This window comes from Parasteatoda tepidariorum, chromosome 8 (genome assembly GCF_982258835.1).
Source record: "Parasteatoda tepidariorum strain Cologne lab strain chromosome 8, Ptep-v5.0, whole genome shotgun sequence".
Classification (NCBI taxonomy): domain Eukaryota; kingdom Metazoa; phylum Arthropoda; class Arachnida; order Araneae; family Theridiidae; genus Parasteatoda; species Parasteatoda tepidariorum.
In genome coordinates, this window is record NC_141762.1 from 20,517,967 (window position 1) to 20,539,239 (window position 21,273).

Sequence of the window (21,273 nt, forward strand, 5' to 3'; positions counted from 1 at the left end):
AGATCACCGAAGTCAAGCATCACTGGCTGCGGTCAGTGTGCGGGTGGGTGACCACTTGCATCAGTCTGCGTAAGGACTGAGGCTGTGCGGCATTGGCCCTCGTTAAACTGTTCTACCGTAAGGTGCTCGACTTCGCGTGCAGGTCATCGGGCTACCGAAGTGGGGGTGCCATCCCCTCTGCAGAGGATCAAAATTGTGATGGCATGTCTTCGGTTCATCCTCAGGGATGTTTCCCAGACCGTCGCCAATAGCCCATTGTGCAGCTCTAGTGCGACGTAAATGAACTACAACAACAACAATTTGGAGAAACTTAGCTCAACTTTAGCAAGCCATTTTGCTTATAAACGATCAGCTGGCGCAGACGTCATAGGTCACATGTGTGGGTATTTTTGATCTCCTTCTTCTCGAAGTGCAAGTACCCAATTGCATGGTATTGCCAATGAACGAAGTTCTGCTAAATAAGCAATAATGCTTTCTCCCTCGTGTTGTTTTCGATTAAGGAAAATATGTCTGCTAGGAATAATGAATGGTTTTGGGTGAAGATGATCTTTAAGAGTGTTTTTTTTTAAGGTTTCAAAATCAGCTTCAGCTGAATTGTTGGGTGCCAACAAATTTTTTAACAAATTATACAATTTAGCTGATAAGCTGGAAGCTAATGTTTCCGCTCATTTTTCATTTGGAACAATTTGTATGTCCAAAAATAAATTAGCCGTATGTATACAACAGTCAGACTTCCGGCCATCCAGCGTTCCTTTTAAGTCTTCAAATTGTACATAAAAATTTTGGAAAAAGAATAGAATTAGAATAGGAAAAAGAATAACTTTAGAATACCCTAAAATATTCCTCAATATTAGTTAGTAATTCAATATAAGAGGTATTAGCGTTTATAGATTGTCACGGAAAGCAAGAGTTTATTGTCCTTCAGAAGTGGCTACCAGCTGTGACCTAAGAAGCAAAGCGACAGTGAGGCTACGATGTTCTTGATTCTCTACAATAAGAAAGCGAAAAAATTTTGAACCGAAAATTTTTTTTTTTGACTAAAACATCCATTTTGAGCTTATGCATTTCAACAATTACGCAGAGACAGTGAGAATACTTCCTCAAAATGAAAAAGAATTTTACCAAAGAGTCGAAAGTGTAGAAGAAATAGGCCACTGGAAACGGTTAAATACAAATTTCTGAAAACAATAACATTTGACATAGTTTGTGATATATATTTTTTATTCAACTTTGTAACTTACATTCGTTGGTAAGAATATATGTATTCATCTTTATTGTAAAAACAATTACTATTATTCATCTGTGAAAATATCTGTCGAATTGCTCGCTCTTTATTTTCTAATAATTGCTTCTCATAGCAAACTTGTACTATACTAAAATATTTGTTACCTGCCTCAAACTAAAATATTCTTTTAGTTTATTTTCTATTTATTGCTTATCATATTTTTTTCAGAAGAGTTGTTTTTATCTCAGTTTCCAGTTTAAGGCATTTGTAAAATGGGAAGAAGTAGATCTCGGTCGCCTCCTGGCAGAAGAGGTAAACAGCAAACTTTATTTTTCTACTTGAAACAAATAAATTTATATTATATTTGTACATAAAAAACTTATTATGGCGCAATATTTATCTATTATCATTAGGAGAATATTTATCCAAAAATATTTTCTCCAAGGAAAATGCCTAAGCTTTCTAAAGTTTTTTGTCTGTTACCTTTATGTTTTTTTAGTGTAGGAGAGAGGGAGGCACCTTTCAACATTTTTTGCTGACGAATTATTTGGGAAGTTTTATTGCTTTCAAAATCTAAGTTCTAATTTTTATTTACTGAATTCATATTTGAGGTAACCTCTCTATTTTTTCCAAAGGTCTAAGCCAAAGACAAAATACCTAATTTTACATATTTAGTGAACCATGTATTTATTTGAAATCTTCCCCTCCTGGGGGGCAGTTTTCAACTGGTGGTGGGGCGCATTTCAACAATTAAAGAGAACATAACAAGATCATACATTTTGGAATATTAACTTTTCATAAAATAATAATAATAATGAAATTGGACATATTGGATTGATTTAGGTTTTTTCTACATTATTTTGTCTTTAATTAAATCAAATTTTACGGAGAATGTCAGTTTCATTTTAATTTTTTTTTTATGGTTTTAACTTGAGCTTAATTTCATTTGAGATTGATTTCGTCTTTTCCAATCTTTGAATAGTTTCTTCGTGAATGCGGTTTTTCTCAGGTGTTTCAGACAATATTTTGGACTTTCCCTTTTTCCTACCTCTTTTTTTAGCCATGGTAATAGATTTAGGGTGAGTTCCCACTTCTACAGGTGTTATTAACCTAATCTCTTTAAGTTTTCTTTCAGTTGACCTTGTTGGTGTACAAAAATTATTTTTTCCTTTACTAGTACTTGGGAGATGATCTATTTTACACCTTTCTTCAACAATTTGATCCACACAAAGAATTTCACTAGAATTAATAGAAGCTTGCGAAACTGTTACAGAAGAAGGTTCTAAATCTTCATCACCAAAAATGGAATGTGAAAAGGGCCAGATTCCAGTTTTTTGGAAACCTGCAGTGATGTTTTTGTTAGTAAATGTTAAAGTCTATGCAGTATTTGCTATTATTTGTTATGTATGCTAATAGTCTTACCTGGATTCAATACCATCCAATCATTTTGTGCTGCTCTCAAATTAGAATTGAATGGCACTAGACTCCAACATACAAAGGCTGGAGACAATGAGAACAATGCGGAGGTAGGGTAACTAGCTTAATATCATTATCCTTAGCAAACAGCACAGCATCCAGTGTACAGTGACTTTCATGATTTTCCATCACCAAAAGTATTTTATTTTCGATTGAACATCAGGTATGCTTTTTAATATGCTTGAGAAAAAGAAGTCCAGTCATGTGTCCACTTTTGGGACTGTTGACTAAACCTAAAACCCCTGATGGTGCTCCAAATAACATAGAGTCATGGTACCTTGCCCTCAGAAAAACAAATACAGGAGGAACAGTATTTCCTAAAGCTTTGATTATCATGCACATGGTAATCATGCTTCCTCACTCTCCAGAAACTACCCGCCCCACCTGACGAGCTCCTAGCTTGGCAACAACATTTGGAGATGGAACAACTATTAAAACTCCAGTTTCATCCAAGTTATATATTTGATCAACTGTAAAATGACCAGAAGTAAAAGCTCTCTCATAGTTGTTGAAAAGTTCTTCTACATTTTCTTTATTAAAAGCTGTAGCTCTTGCGAAATTGTTATTTTCTGGTTTTCTTAAAGTAAGTTGTGGGTGACGCTTCACAAACCCTTTAACCCAGTTAATTCCAGATGTTTTATTTTTATCCCAGCTACCTGGAATTTTAGAGTTGAGGCGCTTTGCGTAATCTTAGGCAAGTTGGCGAAGTTGTCTGTAAGTTAGACCGTAATTGAGAATTGAACATGTAATTATGTATTCACAAAGCAGGGTTTCTTGCTGGACATCAAAAACTTATTGGCTTGTGTATTTAGAACTGTAGCATTTTGTGCTTAGTTGTACATTGTTTGGTTTCATCAACCAAACAATTATTTGACTTTCTTTCTTTTTAATCTATAAAATAAAACTGAAAAGTCCATTTCAAATAAGTCTGCTGCTGCTCTTAAAGATGCACCATTTCTGACAGCTTCCATTGCTTTTTCAATGTTTTCTTCACTAACTTCTGGCTTAGTGCACTTTTTTTATATGTTCACATTATTTTTATGAACTGTAAGAAGGTAAAATAACAAGATTAAGCATTTTATTAAATATAATGCTACATCGTAAACTTTTCAATTTTCTTAAAGTTAAATTATTTTTATTCTAAATCAAATTTTCTTGAATATTTTTATAAAATTTTAAAATAATTATTTTATTGACTCTTTTAATGAATTCTTTGTTAATAAATTTGATTTTCAACAGCAATGCAACTAACTGAATCTTGATTTTAAGCTTTTAAAAAAATTTTATGTATTTGAAATTTTTTTAAAAAACATCCTTACTTGAACACATTCACATGTTTTTCAAAAAGTTTAGACTAATGCCTTTCAGAAAAAGTTGAGTATTTTAAATGTAAAAATCATAATTAATGGGCTTTTTGCAGACTAATGGCTTCTGCAAGATTACTTAACAAAAAAATAGTACTCCAGGGGCACCTTTCAACACTGTTGAAAGGTGCCCCTAACCTCTGTTGAAATCTGCCCCTGGTGCAGACATTTTGGTTAAAGTATTATCAATCACTTTAGAAAAAGACTTATTACTAATAAATAATATAGTTGGAAGCCAAATTAATTAAACTAGTAGATGAATAAATATCACTTACCTTATTAAAAGATTACTGGTAGATAAACAGTTTTAAAATCAAAACTGTCTTTTTACTTTTGGATAGTTAAAACATGTTTCACAGAGTAACACAACAGTGGTAAAAAGAAAGTGCTTAAAACTAAATGTCAACAGCTATGCATAATTAAAGCTTATTGTCTGGCATATTGGCCAATCATTAAGCAATATTAGAAGGCAGAAATTCTAGTTGTTGAAAGGTGCCCCATGTTGAGATGTACCCCCCTCTCCCCCAATGATCATTTCCTTCTATTCTTTCGACAGTTTATTAGTTTTTTTTTCATTAATACTGTAAACAAGACTTTTTTTTTAAAGTGGAACTAAATGTGCTTATTATATAAAATATATTTTCTTCTAAAAATATTATACGTCAAATAGTTGTTTTGAATTTGGAGCTGATTAAAAAGTTTAATAAGACATCTTATACAACTTTTTTTATATAAATGAGACTTTTTATTCTCACTTGTGAAAGCTAATTTTTATGTCATACATTAATGTCAGCATACAACCTACTTATAAATATATAATTTCTAAACACTCCTACAGTGTTGGAATTTCAGACGTCTTAAACTGGTGTTGAGCAGGAAATCTGGGATTAACTGTTCCAAAATGTGTAAAAGTGACCAAATCTTCTAAATTTATAAACAAATTTTGTTCAATAGTAATTGGAATCTATTATTTATTGTATTTTTAAAATTATATTATGAAAATATATGTAATTTTTTAATTGTTTAAAATTTTTATAAAACTGCACTACAAAACCTAGCTTTGGTCAGTTTAAGAGATAAAGGTTAAAACCAATTACAGTAGAGTCACCATAATTTGAGGTGGGCGGTACCAAGCCTACCTAAAACTCTAGAAAACTCGAATAACCTAAAATTTAATAAATATTTAAATAAATGGAAATAAAGTAAGTTTTAATGAAAGTTTAGCATTATACCAAGTTACAGTATTCATTATATTATTGCATCAGCTTAGTTGTACTTTAAATTAATTATTTATTATTTAAGCACACTATTCATATGTTTCAGTGTTTAACACACAAATTTGTTTTTCAACAGTCGTAGTAATCGTTCCACGTGTTATGTGTGCATTGGTCGTTGTTTTGGAGTAAGACTGATTTATTTTAATCTAGCTCAAATTTATGGGAAATTCTAGCTATCAGGACTACTGTAATTTTATTTAAACTGGTTACTGGTTATTTAATGACAGCATCTAATTTTTAACTTTGTATTGTAGCTTGTAGCAAATCTTGTATGGCACAACAATGACGGCCCAAATTTATTTTTGTCTTGCAGACAAAAAAGTTGGTATAGATTTTCAAATCCTCTTTTTTTTTTAATGTGATGTTACGGCATGAATAATGTTTAATAGGCAAAAATAACATATCTGTGTAATTTTTTTTAAGAACCTTTATGTTTATTTTTAGATGGTTCGTGGGATTCAGGTCGATGATAGCTCAAAGAGAAAGACTTCCTCGTTCTCCCATTTTCTCCGCCTGAACTTTTACCTTCTTTTTTATATTTTTTTAGCATTATTTGGAACATAGAAACTTTATTTTCCTACAAACTTTTTTTTGTTTACCTGGTGTTTATTTCTTTTTTTAAATTTATTTTAATGTTGATTTTTTTCTCACTGAGATAAAGTTAACTGATTGAAATAAAAAATATTTTGATATTTTAAATGTTCGTAGAATTTTTTCTTTTTCCAATTAATAAATTTCAAACTAATGTTTCATATCAAGTGCTTTTTTTTTTTAGTAGACCAGTTATTTGATTGCATTTTTTAGCAAACATTTGTTGGAACATTGTGTTGAATGTAAATATTTTGCCACCTACTCTGCAGATAAATTTGATGCTATTACTGATTATTACAAATGTTTCTCCTGCTATAATTGCTAAGATCTAAAATTAACTTAAGCTTCTGTAAATTCCAACTATGAGCTAGAGAATTTTGGATAATTTTAAAAAGAAATAGTGATTTCACCATCATGCCTTAAAACTTGTCAATTATACTTTCCTATAGTTTTGCAAAACTCTGTTTATGCAAGCTGGCTTTAAAACAATCATCACATATGGCTGTAGACATGTACCGTGTTATATCAATTCCTTTTCTTCTTTTTAAGAAACACATACTTTGTAAAATTGATACAAATACGATACATTCATATGATAGCTTAATTCTCATTAAATTTTTTATAAGTTTCAAAAATCTATTTAAAAAAAATATGTATTTTTTTGTGAATGTCTGATATTTTTTTAACTTGAAAATGTTACCGAGATAGGGCCAATGTGAATAAAAATTGTAATGCATTCCATTACATCTCAATAAAAGAGGAGAGGCTGTAATCAAAGCCAGTATTCTCCCCAGATGTCGTTATTGGGTACTTACACTTTAAGAAGAAGATCACAGATACCCACATATGTGACCTATGACATCAGCGCCAGCTGATCGCTTATAAGCAAAATGGCATGTTAAGTTGAGCTAAGTTTCTCCACTTAAGTTAGAATGTTAATTAACGTTGTTAGAATGTTAATTATGTTATCACTCATTGAATTTGTTTAACTATAATTCTTTCTCATCTACATCTTTTACTTAACTTAGATTTATTAATGTATTTTATTATGTGTATGATATATTTTTGTTTTGTGTAACTGGCAACTTCAATGTATAATTAGTTTATTTGATCTACATGGCTTCATGCATGTCTTTGTGTTAAGTAAGAAATATATAGTGAAAGAAATTAAATCTTTGTGTAAGATTATAGAATGTGTCCTTATAGAATACCTTAGCTTACTCGAAATAGAATTGAAAGAACAGTTGGTTAGTGTAAAAAAATTCCACGTTTCAACAGCCAATCAGGATTGAGATACTCTCACTACATCACTAATGGGCAGGTATCCCATTGAGTGTTGCAGTAGCAAATTGCACTTCATATTTGAAACAAATTGTTTCTGAAAGCTTTTCTTTTGAAAGAATATCAAAAAATGTATTCAATGTTATGCCTAATTATCTAATTAGTTATCTAACTTCTTAATCCTTTTCCAGAGAGACATAGAAGCAGATCACGAGAAAGGGAACGTGATCATGATAGGAGAGTTAGAGGTAAGCATAAAATTTGAATATTTAAAATTATATAAAATTTATGTAAAATGTTTAAGTTTATTAAAACTAAAAAACGTAAACATTTCATTTGGCCATAAAATAATCAAAACCTTTAAATTAAGCAAACAATTATAACTTAAATTACAAATCTAGGAAAAATAAATATTTCTGCATTTTACTAAATATTTTGAAATGTGTTGTTAACTACGAATACATACCTTACTTTTATTAATTTTTATCTTATAGTTATATATATATATATATATATATATATATATATATATATATATATATATATATATATATATATATATATATATATATATATATATAAGATAAAAATTAATAAAAGTAAGGTATGTATTCGTAGTTAACAACACATTTCAAAATATTTAGTAAAATGCAGATATATATATATATATATATTTGTAGTTATTAGTATGTACTTTCTAATAACTACATTTTTTTTTAATTTCCTTATATGACGGTTAAAAGTTACCACAATATACATAATCATTAGTAGAGATATAAAATATCTACTACTTTATTATTAGGTATTTTGTTTATTTATTTATTTTATATATATATATATATATATATATAATACGTAAACATGTTTTAATTGCTTATTGCATTTTCTCTTATGATTTGTTAGGTCGTTATCGATCAAGATCACCTTCCCCAAGACGCCGAAGAAGCAGGTATAATTTTTTATAATATCTATAATAATTTCTTGCTCAAAGCATAGATTCTTTCTGAAATATGATGTTGCTTAGTATTGTTATAATTGTTTACATTGATACCATTTCAGTATATTGACAAACAATAAAACTCAAAAGGTTATGTTTTTATTGAAAGAGCATAAATAAAATATTACTTTTTTATGCATTGATATGATGAAAACAGCTCTTTTGAATGCACAAAATTTTGATTTCTTATTGGTTTATTGAAAATTCTCTCCAAGGAAATATGGTTGCAGTTACGAAGAAAATACTGTAATAAATTTGTTAAATCACCATTATTGGTAATATTAGGGTCCAAAATATAACACTGCACTTAATAATTATCAACTACATACTCACAATTAAAAAATGGCTTGCTTGTTAATGCAGCAATTAAAAATGCAGAAAAGGATTACAGACTAGTTAATTTGAATTTTTTAGGTGTGTTAAGTGTATATTTAAGGATTCCCTTGATTACAAACTTGAAAAAGTTATTCTGTCTTGTTAAGAAAAGAAAATATGTCTTTTACTTCTTATTATCTACCCATTACTCGTAACTATACTATAGTTACTACTTATTTTAATAGTTTGTAGTGTAATGTACTATTTTAAAGAAGTAGTGTAATACAAATAGCAATTCAATACAAAAAAAAAGTTTTAACATTAGTTTAGTACAGAAACAACTAATTTTTCAAATCTGATTGGTGCATATCTCATACAGTTGTATAAGCAGGCACAATAAGAATGTGTTGGTAGCCTACCATCTTAGATTTTCCCTAGCCGTTATGAATTATACATAGTTTATCAATTCATTCATAACATATCCACATTCTCAAATACAAACGTGCCAATTATTGTGATTATTTTCCTTTATCATGATCAAAATACATGCATGTCATTTCAATGAAGAGTATATTTCCTCATGATGTTCTTGAATTCTTAAAGGAAATTAAAGAGTTTTAAACTTTTAACAAAGTCCTGAATATTTAATATTTTTTCAGCATTTCTTGTTAAAACAGATATTAAAAATTAAATAATGAAAAAAAAATCCTAAAAAATGGTTTAGAATAATAAATTTGCTGTCTTATGAAAGTCAATGTATATGTTTCTTATAAATTTCCATTGATTAAATAAGCAACTTTATTATTCCAAATTATTATTTGTTATTATTCATCATTTTGTCATTCAATAGTACTGTTGCCAACTAATTTCGCAAATAATCAGGGCTCTACTTTATATCATTTTTATTGTTTAAGAGAAATCTTTTTGATTTATAGTAGGTCACCACCCATTAGAAGGAGGTCAAGGTCTCGCTCATGGTCACCACCCAGAAATAGAAGGAGCAGATCTAGCTCAAGGTCTGATTTTAAGATAACTTTTAATTGTTTCTTTTTTTTATTTTCTTACAAAATGAAACTATGTTTTCATTTTGATAAATGCATAATACTTCAGTATTCTGTAATAGGAGAAAATATTTTGAAACTAATTCAAATTTATGTTTTCTTTTAAATTTCATGTATTTGAAATACTATTATAAATTTTATGCTCTTTTTATTGGCTAATTATATGTTAACTTTTATTTAACAATTTTTATGTAACACATTAATGCCCAAGTTACACATTTATATTTAAAATTTGTGTACATGTCTAGAAATCAATCTAAATCTTTTTCTTAAAAAAAAATGATTTAAAGTAGCAGATCTTGTTTAATTTTTGAATTGCAGTATCAAATGTTGAGAAACTTATCATATTCTAAATTTATGAAGGATTTAAAAATAAAAAAAGACCATTGTATTTGCTAAAATAATTACCAAATAAAATTTTTAACAAACTTCTTTCTAGAGAATTGCAAAAAAAATTTTTTAATCAGACTTGAAAAAGCTTATTTTAAACACAAAACATTTTATATGGGATGCAATTGATAACGTACGTAAAAAAAAAAAAAGGAATTTATGATACTTTATCATATGAATTTCACTGTCCTTAAAAGGAAACCATTTTGGCTAATGAATTAAAATGTTTAGACTGTACGCTATAAACTTAATTTCTTGTTAGTATTACTTCATTAGGCATGTCTTGAATCTTATTGAGAAGGTTAGAAAACCAGATATATGATATGTAAATAGTAAATACTTGTTTCATTTCACACAAATCTTAAGGAAATTCATAGAATCATCAACAAAATCAGAGATTTCATTTTTATGCTGTATTGATAGCAAAAACATTTTTTAGGTATCTTTTTCTTTTCTTTTGAGTTACAAGTATAGCAAAAATTTTATTCCTAATTAATACATAGGTATTTTTAATTTTTTGTTTAATAAAAATAGTTCTATATTTTGTAGGACTATTGAATTAAATTTCAAAGGGTAATGTACTTTTTTATAATTATGTATCAATCAATTATTTTTCTGATTCATTTAAGTAGTTTTCCTCCTTTTTAAACTAATTTTGAAAACAAGATTAAATGTAAGTTGTATATATAACAAGCAATTTAAAAATATAATTAAATTATCACTGAAAATAAGTTTTAAGCTAACTGAAATCATGTTTCACAATCCTCAATTAAAGCAAACAATTTTGGTTTTCAAACAAATGCTGAAGGTAATTGTGACTCCAACTGTTGTTTCTGAGTGTTATACAAGTAATGACTACTATTCCTTTTGGTATGTGGCCTATGTGATAGCTATGTGGTATAAGGTATTCTAAAAGGTGAAGTTTGTGTTTTTGCAGCAAAAATTCCTTAATAAAAATCATTGTCGAAAAAAAAAAAATACATGAATATTTTTGATAATGGGGCATAGAAAGTTTACTTCCTAGATGACTCTCCCATAGGCCATCATGAGCTATACTTACTACTCAGTTACTTTTTTTCTAAGGGGTTATTGATAACCAGTTCTCAACAATTAAAGATTCAAAATTTTTAGAAAAAAATTTTAGGAAATGAAATGTTAGTAATTATATACTACTGATGTAGTTGAATTATGGCCTTTATTTCTGTCTAAATTTCATTTTAGACACAAATTATTATCTTATTGACATAATAAGCATAATTATTATACATGCTTATATTTCCATAGGAACATTGAACTAGAACAGAAGGGGTAAAGTATTAAGTCATATTTAATCTGTTAATGATTCATTTGAGAAGAAATTTAATATCTTTTTTTATTATCTTTCTTATGATTGATATAAAATCTAAAATTCTTTTTACTCGTTGTTTAGGACTTCTGACAACCAAAACAGGTATGGTAATTTAAAAAATAAATTAAAATTAACTTTCATTTTAGTCACTTTATACTGGTAATTGTAATTATACAGAATATGTTCTAATAAAGCTATATAAAAAAAAAATTCTTCTGTTCTATATAAAAAGTTTTATGCAGATTATTCAACTTAAATCATATATTTCACTATTTTGTGATTAAAAATTAAATTCAAAAACAGGTATGAAACGTTTTTTTCTTTGCTGCGTTCCTCTTTGAGAAAATCGTTCAAAAATTTTTTTGACAAAGACTGACAGAAATTATTTTTTATTGTAATATTGCAAGGACTGTTGCTTAAAAATTTCTAAACTCCATTTTTAGAAACTTTGGTGTTACAACTACGTATTACAGTTTGGTCTGATCAGAAAAAGAATATTTATCAATTCAATTTGCAGCTTTGAGAAAGAAAGATATTGTATTTTCTAGTAAAATCCTTTACAGACATTATTAGTATTTCTTATTTTTCCTATTATTTTAAGAACATATGGTTCTAAGTTAAAGGAATTGATTTTGGCTTATTGATAAGTTTGACTTAAAAATAGTTTCATTAGTTTACTAGTTCCATTGTTATACGAGTTGATATTCATCGTAGATGGTAACTAGTTATGTTCAACATTAATAAAGCATGCTATGTTTATATACCCATTTTGTAGTATGGCTACTTTCAACCACAGATTCCTATTGAATATTAACAGTATATGAATGCAAAGGGTTAAATATTTCCAAAATTTATTTTAAAACACAATATTATTTTGCTAAATTTATCTGTTTCCAGTTATGAAATATTTCATACATTTATATTCGAATAATAACAAAAATCGACTATTGATTATCAGTTATTGCAAACGTTATTTATATCAATAATCAATTTGGATTTATGGGACTGTAATTTTAATTTACAATTACATAATTTCGTTAATCATTACACAGAAATTTAAAATAAATATTTTTTCAAATAAAGACATTTGCTTTGCCTAAAAGTTAAATTTATTATCTCCCAACAGAGGGCGTGATTCTAACAGAGAAGCCCCTAAAAGAGCAGTTTCTAAATTTCTTATGGAAAGAACACCCATAACAGGTAAAGTAATTTTTTTTAAAAATTTATTTTTTAAAAATTAATTGCACTGATAAACAATCCATAGATATCTGGCATGGTATTAATTTTTTCTAATGTAGCTTGTTTTGTTGATTTCAAATTGGAAAACCGTTTTGCTCTACCTTGTAAGGTTTTTAAGATATTAAAAAAAATTTAAGTCTCATGAAACCCTGTTTAATTTCCATAGAATAATGTTTGAATTATAGTAGCTTTAATGGAAAACTGTTAATTTGTTAATTTTAACAGAACACTGTTTAAATATTGTTATTTCTAAAAGAATGTTTTTATTTGAATTATTTTAAAGAAGCACTTTTTAAATTTTATTAATTTTAATGGTATCTGCTTGCATCAGGTACAACAACTACACATTTTCACCACAAATACTAAGAATTTGTGAATTTCTTTGCAAAAAATAAGTGACACTTAATACTAGAACCCCAGAATAAAAGATTTAGAAGAAAAAGCAAAATAAAGGAAGATTGAAAGAAAACATATATCATGCTTAACAGTTTATAACTAATTCTTCCTCATCCATAATAAATGTTGAATTGCTGTTTTTTTATCTTAAATATCATGCTTAACACTTATAAACTAGTTTGAAGTTATGGTAATTATTGGAATTCTTACATATTAACAATCCTTACAGTCACATATTATCATTTATAATCATGCTTTATAATAACAAGCATTCATCTTGTATCATTTTTCTGTTTTGTGTTTAATTTTTTACTACACTTTTAAGATTCAGTGATATATTTTTTTACATGCCTAAAATATATGGTGAAAAATAGTTTACAAAATCATTTTTCTTAATTGCAGTGAGTTTTCGTTATATTTAATACTAAAAGATAAGGCAGCAAAAATCGAATGGCAAATTTTGTTAAGATTTAAGGTCAACTCCAAAACTGTTCAAAGGAGACCATTATAATAAGCATACAGGACCGCAATGATTGTTGTCTAAGAAGGGTGTTAAATTGTTGGAGTTTTTAGTTATTTTAGCCCTTTAATTACTTACCTTAAAATAGTTACGTTTTTTTTTTTTTTTTACAATAAGCAGAAATATTCATTAAGAAAAAATTAAGTACTTGAAAGTTAAAATGTTAAGTGTAATATTATAGGACAGATGCCTGCTAACTATTTTTGAATCCCAAAATACTCTAGCAATTTAAAGAAAGTAGAGTGTTTTTAAAACTCATTAAAGCTACAGTTTTAAATGAAAAATGATTTTTAAAAAAATACCTTTATTAAGTTACAAACCTTTATAAAAGTAGGTATGATACCAAATTTCTCAAACCTAGTTTTTTAAATCCTATTTTGCTATGTTTAAATGCATTTTTTGCACTTTAGTTTTCAAAATAAGCATCCTCACCTACATCAATTAAAAGTTAATACATTAGTGTGTTGTTTCTGAGAAGATAGGCAGTAATCGACAACTGACCAACTCGAGTAAAATTGATCAGCGCAAAAAAATATAAATATATATTTAAATCTATTTTAGCTTATTTCCTAAGTTTGAGTTTTTTTTAGTTTAAATTTGAGTTTTATTTTTTAGAAAAAGATCTTGAGGGTAAAACAGATGAAGAAAAAGAAATGATGAAGCTCATGGGATTTGGAAATTTCGATACTACTAAGGTAACTCTTATGATGAATTTTTTACTAATTTATTACTCGCAATAGAATAAAAGCTGCACAGGTGTCATGAGTTCATAAATTTTTAATTATATCTAATACTTTTATTGACAATCTCAATGGAAACATGGCGTTTGCTTGCTATGGATCTCGGCAGATCCGATATTGATGTATGGTTTTCACAAAAACTTTTAGACCCTTTGTTGTAAGCCGTTTGTAAGCATTATTCTCACTTTCTGCCTCTGAAAAAAAAAACATACAACTGCTTGTTCTTTTTTGGACACTTCCTTGTTAGCTCCACTTTACACTCTTTTTAAATGCTTTTATGTGTTGATGAACTAACACAATTTGTGGTGCACTCCTTTTACATTAATTTAAAACCCTAAATGGTGAAACACACATATCTTCAAATTAATAACTTTGTAGATAAAAAAGTTTTTTTTTTCCAAGCCAATAATACCAAACAAAAACTCATTGTACAATGAGTTTTTGTTTGACTTGATGACTTGACTTAAATCACACATAATCTTACTTAATGACTTGAATCACACATAAATCAGACTTTGTACTTTTATCTTCTTTTTATTTACTCCAATCAAAAATTTTCTTACTATTCTTTTGTTTGATTACAGGAACTCTAATGCTTTATAAATTTTTTCTCAAATAAGAAAATAAATAATTTTCTAAATTTCATTGCAACTATAACAACTTGTTTACAAGTGAAAGAACAGTTTCAGGTGTCAAATTATAGCAATTTTACTTATAAAAGCACATCTGGTGAAGTTGAAGTATCTCTTTCCATTGGTGGTTCATACAAATTAATATTTACTCGATAAAAAAAAGTGCCAAAGTAACCAGTTAAGAAAGCATATTTTGGAAAGATGCCATGAACCACAGGAAAATTGCAAAGGTTTTTAATAAAGCTAGATGTGTTTCTATCTTTCTATGAAAAAAATTTTTAAGCGACCTAGCCCATATAGTCATAATCCAAAAGATTTCTGAATCTACACAAATATCCATGAATATGATGAAGTCTAAGACCTAGTCTTCATTTTGTTTCTAAATGACAAATTAATATTTCCGCTTGCTAAAAATAATTTATAGTATTCATTTTAAAGTTTTGTCTGAAAACCAGGCATCTCCAAGTTTTGATTTTTTTGAATTAAATTAAGTTATATTATCATACTATTGCAAAAGAATACTTTGTAACCAACCATATTTTAATATAAAGAAAAAGCTCTATATATCAAGCTGATACTTAACAATTCCGTTTTTTGTCTCGCCTGTAAAATTAGTTTTGTCAGAGATGACTGGTTTTCAAACTCATTGGAGGTGTGTAATACTTTTATGTTTTATATGTTTCAAAATATACAATGGCGAGTGATATTAACTTATGCTACATACATTTTTGTCCACGTCTATAGTAATTATTAAGATAATCTAACAGAAAATCTTTATATTAAATATTACTTAAAAATATCTCTATTTAAATAGGGCAAGCACGTCGCTGGGAATGTTGCTTATGGTACCCATGTCATTCAGAAGAGAAAATACAGGTATGTTTATTTGTTATTCTTCACATTATAATTAATTTATTTTCTATACATAGTAACTTTGTTTTAATTTTTTCTTTTTTTTTAGACAATACATGAATAGGAAAGGTGGCTTCAATAGACCATTGGATTTTGTAGCATAAATATTTAGACTTCATTTTGTAAATAGCTTAAAACTGTTTCTAAGTATTTATCCAATTTGTGAAAGTTCTGTAATTGTATACCTCTCTAATAAACATTAAATGAGTTTTTATTGTTTCCTAAACTTATAATTGTATAAAGCAAAGCTACTTTCATACCTGAACTTTACATTTCAGTAGTTAATTTGCAAGCAAATTAGAAAAAACATTTCCCCAAAGTAATGAAGAAATTGTCAAGAAAACATAAGCTCAGAGATGCCCTCTACTTTAAAGCAAATAGTGTGATAAATATTTGCAATTCTCCTTTATAATTATTCCTCATCACAACAATTTTAAATTATTATTACATTTCACTAATTATTATAAATATATATTTTTTAAAATTCAATATTATTGGTAAAGGACAAGAGGAAAAATAATATTTTTCTTTTAAGCCTATATTTGAATAAAAGAAATTATGTAAAAAGCTCACTACAACGTGAGAAAGTTATCAACAGAAACAAACAAGATGTCATTCATAAACAGTTTTATTAAAAGCAAATACATTTTGTAAAGTTCCTAAAGCACTCTTCATTCTTTTCCTGCATCTTCTTTCAAGCTAACTGTTTGATTAAACACCAACTGAAAGTTAAAGTAAATATAGTTATCATTTCATAAATTAAAAAAGAATCTGTTTAATACTGCACAAAACCAATTTTTTATAATTTATTCTATAATAAAATGAACAGGTTAAGATCTCCCATTTTCTGTGCTATCCTTCTCAGTGTTTAACCCGGATTATCAGAAATGTATTACTCCAAACTTTCCCACTAAAACAAAGCACAGTCGATTAAAAAGAAAACTAAACAGCTGGATACAGTGCTCAGAGTTCTTGATATGATTACTCTTTTTTTATTTTATTACAGGCACTGAATTCATACAAATAATTATAGAAGTGTTACCCTACAAATGTCAACAAAAAAAAACTAGAAGAAACCATCTAATATTTAAGAATCACTTTATAATATAAAAAATTCATAAAGGTCGTAAAAAAGCAGTTTCTGAATAAAGTTTATTATTGAATATAAGAATTAATTTTAAAGAGATATGATGGTAATTATCTATATTTTTTTTAAATATTCGGCCTTTATTGTTTTTTTTCTCCATTATGTCAAGTTTTTTTTAACTATTGTAGTGAAACGTTACATGAACTTAACCATTAAAATAAGTTAGAAAATCAAATTTCATTTTATACCTTGGCAATGATGATGTCACATTTTTTAGAGCAGTAGAACAACTGAGTGTTATTTAATTACTTTTATTTGTGATTAAGTTGTTTCTGCATTATTTATTCCAGCCTAAACATGACCTTATTTTCACATAAAAATGTAGAAATATTTTTTATAAGCTAAATAAATAGAATATCAACTTACTTTATTATCACTAGAATCCTTGTCAATACTAAAGAAGCCAAGCCTTTCGAACTGGAATCGATCATAGAGTTTAGCTCCCTTAACAGACTGATCTACCATAGCATTTGGTATGCATTTAAGAGATTCCTATGAAAAATAATTAGTGTTTAATTGTAATTATTTCAAATATATGAATTAATAATAGCACATATACTTATATGAACATCTAATATTGTTGATTATACCCTAGCAGCAAAATAACTTGAGCCCTCATTGTACCAATATTCACAAATCTTGGCCCAATAAGAGTTCAAAGAATCAATATTTCCAGATATTGGCCCTGTAAAGAATTGTCTGATACAACCACTTTACATCCAATATCTGCCCTCAGATTCATCAGATATTTTATATTCATTATTCAGCCAATATAAGCCCTATATTGGTCCCATATAGGACCAATATAAAAACATCTTAAAATTGGTCCTATGGTGCATGTTCAAATAGAACCCATATTGAGTCCAACTTGAGCCAAGGTAAAATAGTTGTTAGGTTAAAAGAAATAAAACTAATTCAGTCATTATTTTGATAGTACAGTAGGGAACCGATTATCCGGAATGATCGGGACCATCGCTATTCCGGATAACTGATTTTTCCGGTTTTCTGAATCGCTACAAAAAGCCGTTTGTTTATTGTTAAACCCAACAAAAAAAATTTTTTTTTGGAAATAATCTTAAAAAGAAGAAAAAACGATGAAGGAATACACTAATGATTATTTCCAAAATGATGGTAAGGTAAACATCTTTCAAAAAAGAAGAAAAAAAATCCTAAAATCTTATGAGGAAAAAAAATTTTTTCTTCTAAATGGCGCGAAAATTTATCGAATTTTGTTCCGGTTTTTTGGTTTTCCGGATAACGGGTTCTGTACTGTAACATTCTAATACACAAAATTTTCTTGTTGATAAAAATTAGAGCATGCATAACTATGGTTGTTTTTGCATAGATGTGGAAAGCAACAGGACAAGGAGCACAACAAATTAGATTTAAAAGTATATAGATTAACTCAAAAAAAATAATGTAAATAAAACATAAATAAGTACAGAAATGGACATACCATAGTTTCGGTTTTATAAAAAAAAATTCCTCAGTGCTTAATGCTTGTAGAGAAGTAAAGAGACATTCATGTACTAAGAGGTTTAACCAATATAGGCAGAGGGAGATAAGTAACAGGTGTAAGAGGTTTGGGAAACAGGAAATTAACTTATTTTACATGGCCCTGTATAGTTGGAATTTTGATCACAGATTTGAGTTTTCTTCTACTAAAATCATTCATCCACTGAACTTGATTTTTGGGAATCATTCCACATTTTTAAAAATTTAGGTAACGATCTTTCTAGTACCCTACCATTTCCCAATGTTGGAAATCTATTCTAATTTAATACTTTGCACCCTAGGGATTAGACACCCCTCACACACCTGTTTCTTATCTCCCTTCTTTTATAATTTTGTTCAAACTTGTTTCTCTAACCTTATTGGTCGAACCACTTTTTACATGTTTGTCATTTTACGTCTAATTTGGTGTTAAGACACTGAGGAAGATTCTTGTTCATAAAATCGAAACTACAGTATGTGCATTTCTGTACTTTCATTTGTGCTTTATTCATGTTTCTTTGCTTTAATCTACATAGTATAAAGTATGTCATATCCTTTTAGGTTAAAGTATGTAGTTAATCCTAAATTACTAAAATCAATGTTATACAATTGATGATCTGCTAACTTAAAAATAGTGAATTATCTAGTATCTTAACATATCTTAATCCATCTTTTATTCAAAAAAAAAAAAATTAATAAAGCTTATCATATGTATTTTTAAATTTTTATAAAAATACTTGGGAGCTCTGCCCCTTAAGAACCAGTCATTTACCAAACTCCATCACAGCTTCACAATCATTTTTATTTTTTAAGAATAAACAGAATAATTAAAGACATTAAAATTAAAAGATCTTAAAACTTTTTATTGTATTAATACAGATTCATTCCTTAGATTTAATATATATTTTGATTGGAATAAAATTTTATACAACTTTATCTACAAAGTTTCTTTTTTTTTTAAAATTCTTATTTAATTTTCAGTAACTTTAAAAATTTAATAATTGTTTTCTGCCCAAGACATTATTTAGCTAATCATTTTAGATGAGAGAAAAAAATTCTATTAAACTTATTTAAATTTCTACTGGATACAATGTGTGAGAATTGCATTATTATTATTCAGATTTTTACTTAAATCATCATAAGAAATAAAAAAAAAAATCAGGATCAAATTTTAACATAATTAAAATTTTACAAAAAATCACATAATTAACTTACTAGATTACAGTCAGAGACAAATCCACCAGGTACCTCTTTAGGATCTTCAGGGTTTTTGTGATGAAATCTTCAAAATAAAATATTTCATAAATTTCATTAAAACTTTAAAAAAAAAAATTTTTTTTTCAACTTCTGTTGGTCAAATATGTGAAGAAATTTTATTCAACGTTTTGGAATTGAGAAAATAATTTGCGATGTATATTTTGATTGAATTGAACTTAAGTTTGATGACTGAAGTTAAATCGTAAACATGCCCACTTATGCAGTCTAGGGTAGACAAGAATTACAGTTGAAATTGCAAACATTCTTTGAATTATGTAGAAGTTGAATATAACTTGGATATTTTATGGTCAAAAGGTAAAGCTCATTACAAATCCCATAATATTGTAGTGCATATCTTTGTTAGTGCTGAGCTGCTTGCACAGCAAGTTGAATAACGAAGGGCCATACACATATTTAGACATGTTAACAGCAAATAAGATCATTTTTATTATAAACATTAGTGTTCTAAGCACTAAATTTTTTAACGGTATAATTGGTAATATATTTATACAAAAATAAATATTTTTGATTATTAAAATTTGCTCCAAAATGGAAAAGCATATTTTTTTCCTTCATTTAAAAATTGATATATTAAAAATACATATAAATATCGAAGAAAAGAAATAGTTTTTTTTTTTAAACATATCATGCGATACAAAAATTCATTATAAATAAATTCTAACAAAAAAAAGAAAAACTAATGCTCACGAAATGAAATAATAAAATATATATTCAAACGAAATATTTTAATTAAGCAAAATTTATAGGGTTTAAACAAATACGGAAAATTAAAATAAAGCCATTATAGTAAAAATTAAGATTCGATATTTATTTGGTATTAATACTTCAGATATGTTTATTTCGCGAATTATTATAGATTTTATGAATTTTAAACAGGAAACTTTTTTTTTCCCCTTTAGAAATATAAAATAAACAACAAATTTAAAACTAAACTACTAACAGAGAGCAGCTTAAAAATTCACGTTCCTTCCCCCTTTTCAAATTTCTCATATTGCAATAACATTGTATTAAAATATTGGGATTCTAAATACCAAATGCAACTGCAATGCACCAACTGACGAAAAAACGGTGAAAAATAATTTGGATTTACGATGAAATAGGACAAAATAATAGATCAAATCGACAAAAATAAAATAGGCACAAAATTATAACAAAAAGTAATTACTTAAATGAGTGATTAGAAATTCGCGTGTCGCAATAACATCGTAGTTAAAAAAAATTGGAATCGTCAAAATCACGTGGAAAAACATCATAATAAATGCCAAAAAAGCATTAAAATTTACAATGAAACCAACACAGAGAATTAGTAATTATTTAAAACTGGAATGTTATATTAAAAATTGGAATTTTTAAAACCACATGGGAATGCAGAGCAATAACTGCCTAAAAATTGGTTGAAAAATAACTTGGATTTATGATAAAATCGGCACAAACAAAGCGCTCAAGAAGTGACTATTTAAATGTGCGATTTAAAACTCGTGTACTGAAATTTCTTAGTAAAAACACTGAATTTCGAAAATTACATCAAAAAGCATACCAATAACAGCCTTTAAAAAAAACATAAAAGAAAAAATCATTTAGATTTACCAT

The 21,273-nt window shown here is 27.6% G+C and overlaps 2 protein-coding genes across 2 annotated transcripts in view; one reads left to right on the plus strand and one right to left on the minus strand.

The window, feature by feature from the left end:
- Positions 1 to 1,108: 1,108 nt before the first annotated feature.
- On the plus strand, positions 1,109 to 15,983 carry ytr (U4/U6.U5 small nuclear ribonucleoprotein 27 kDa protein yantar). The gene is made up of 9 exons (XM_087149959.1): positions 1,109 to 1,249; positions 1,454 to 1,537; positions 7,406 to 7,462; positions 8,118 to 8,163; positions 9,462 to 9,542; positions 12,452 to 12,525; positions 14,096 to 14,175; positions 15,667 to 15,728; positions 15,814 to 15,983. Exons 2-9 carry the CDS (start codon positions 1,498 to 1,500, stop codon positions 15,866 to 15,868), a joined length of 495 nt encoding a protein of 164 aa, XP_087006085.1. The 5' UTR covers positions 1,109 to 1,249; positions 1,454 to 1,497; the 3' UTR covers positions 15,869 to 15,983.
- A 393-nt stretch (positions 15,984 to 16,376) lies between these two features.
- GlnRS (Glutaminyl-tRNA synthetase) overlaps positions 16,377 to 21,273 on the minus strand; it is a 31,361-nt gene continuing 26,464 nt past the window's right edge. Inside the window, exons 17-19 of the mRNA XM_016057633.5 lie at positions 19,621 to 19,687; positions 17,278 to 17,403; positions 16,377 to 16,486 (exon numbers count right to left, since the gene is read on the minus strand). Coding sequence (XP_015913119.5) covers positions 16,436 to 16,486; positions 17,278 to 17,403; positions 19,621 to 19,687 — 244 coding nt within the window. The 3' untranslated portion in view covers positions 16,377 to 16,435. The remainder of the gene's footprint in view (positions 16,487 to 17,277; positions 17,404 to 19,620; positions 19,688 to 21,273) is intronic.

Bases quoted from the DNA above. Each gene is read 5' to 3' on its own strand.
- ytr (XM_087149959.1), top strand. From the start codon at position 1,498: ATGGGAAGAAGTAGATCTCGGTCGCCTCCTGGCAGAAGAG. The intron at 14,176-15,666 runs GTAACTCTTATG...CTATTTAAATAG, and splicing joins GAAATTTCGATACTACTAAG to GGCAAGCACGTCGCTGGGAA. The intron at 15,729-15,813 runs GTATGTTTATTT...CTTTTTTTTTAG, and splicing joins ATTCAGAAGAGAAAATACAG to ACAATACATGAATAGGAAAG.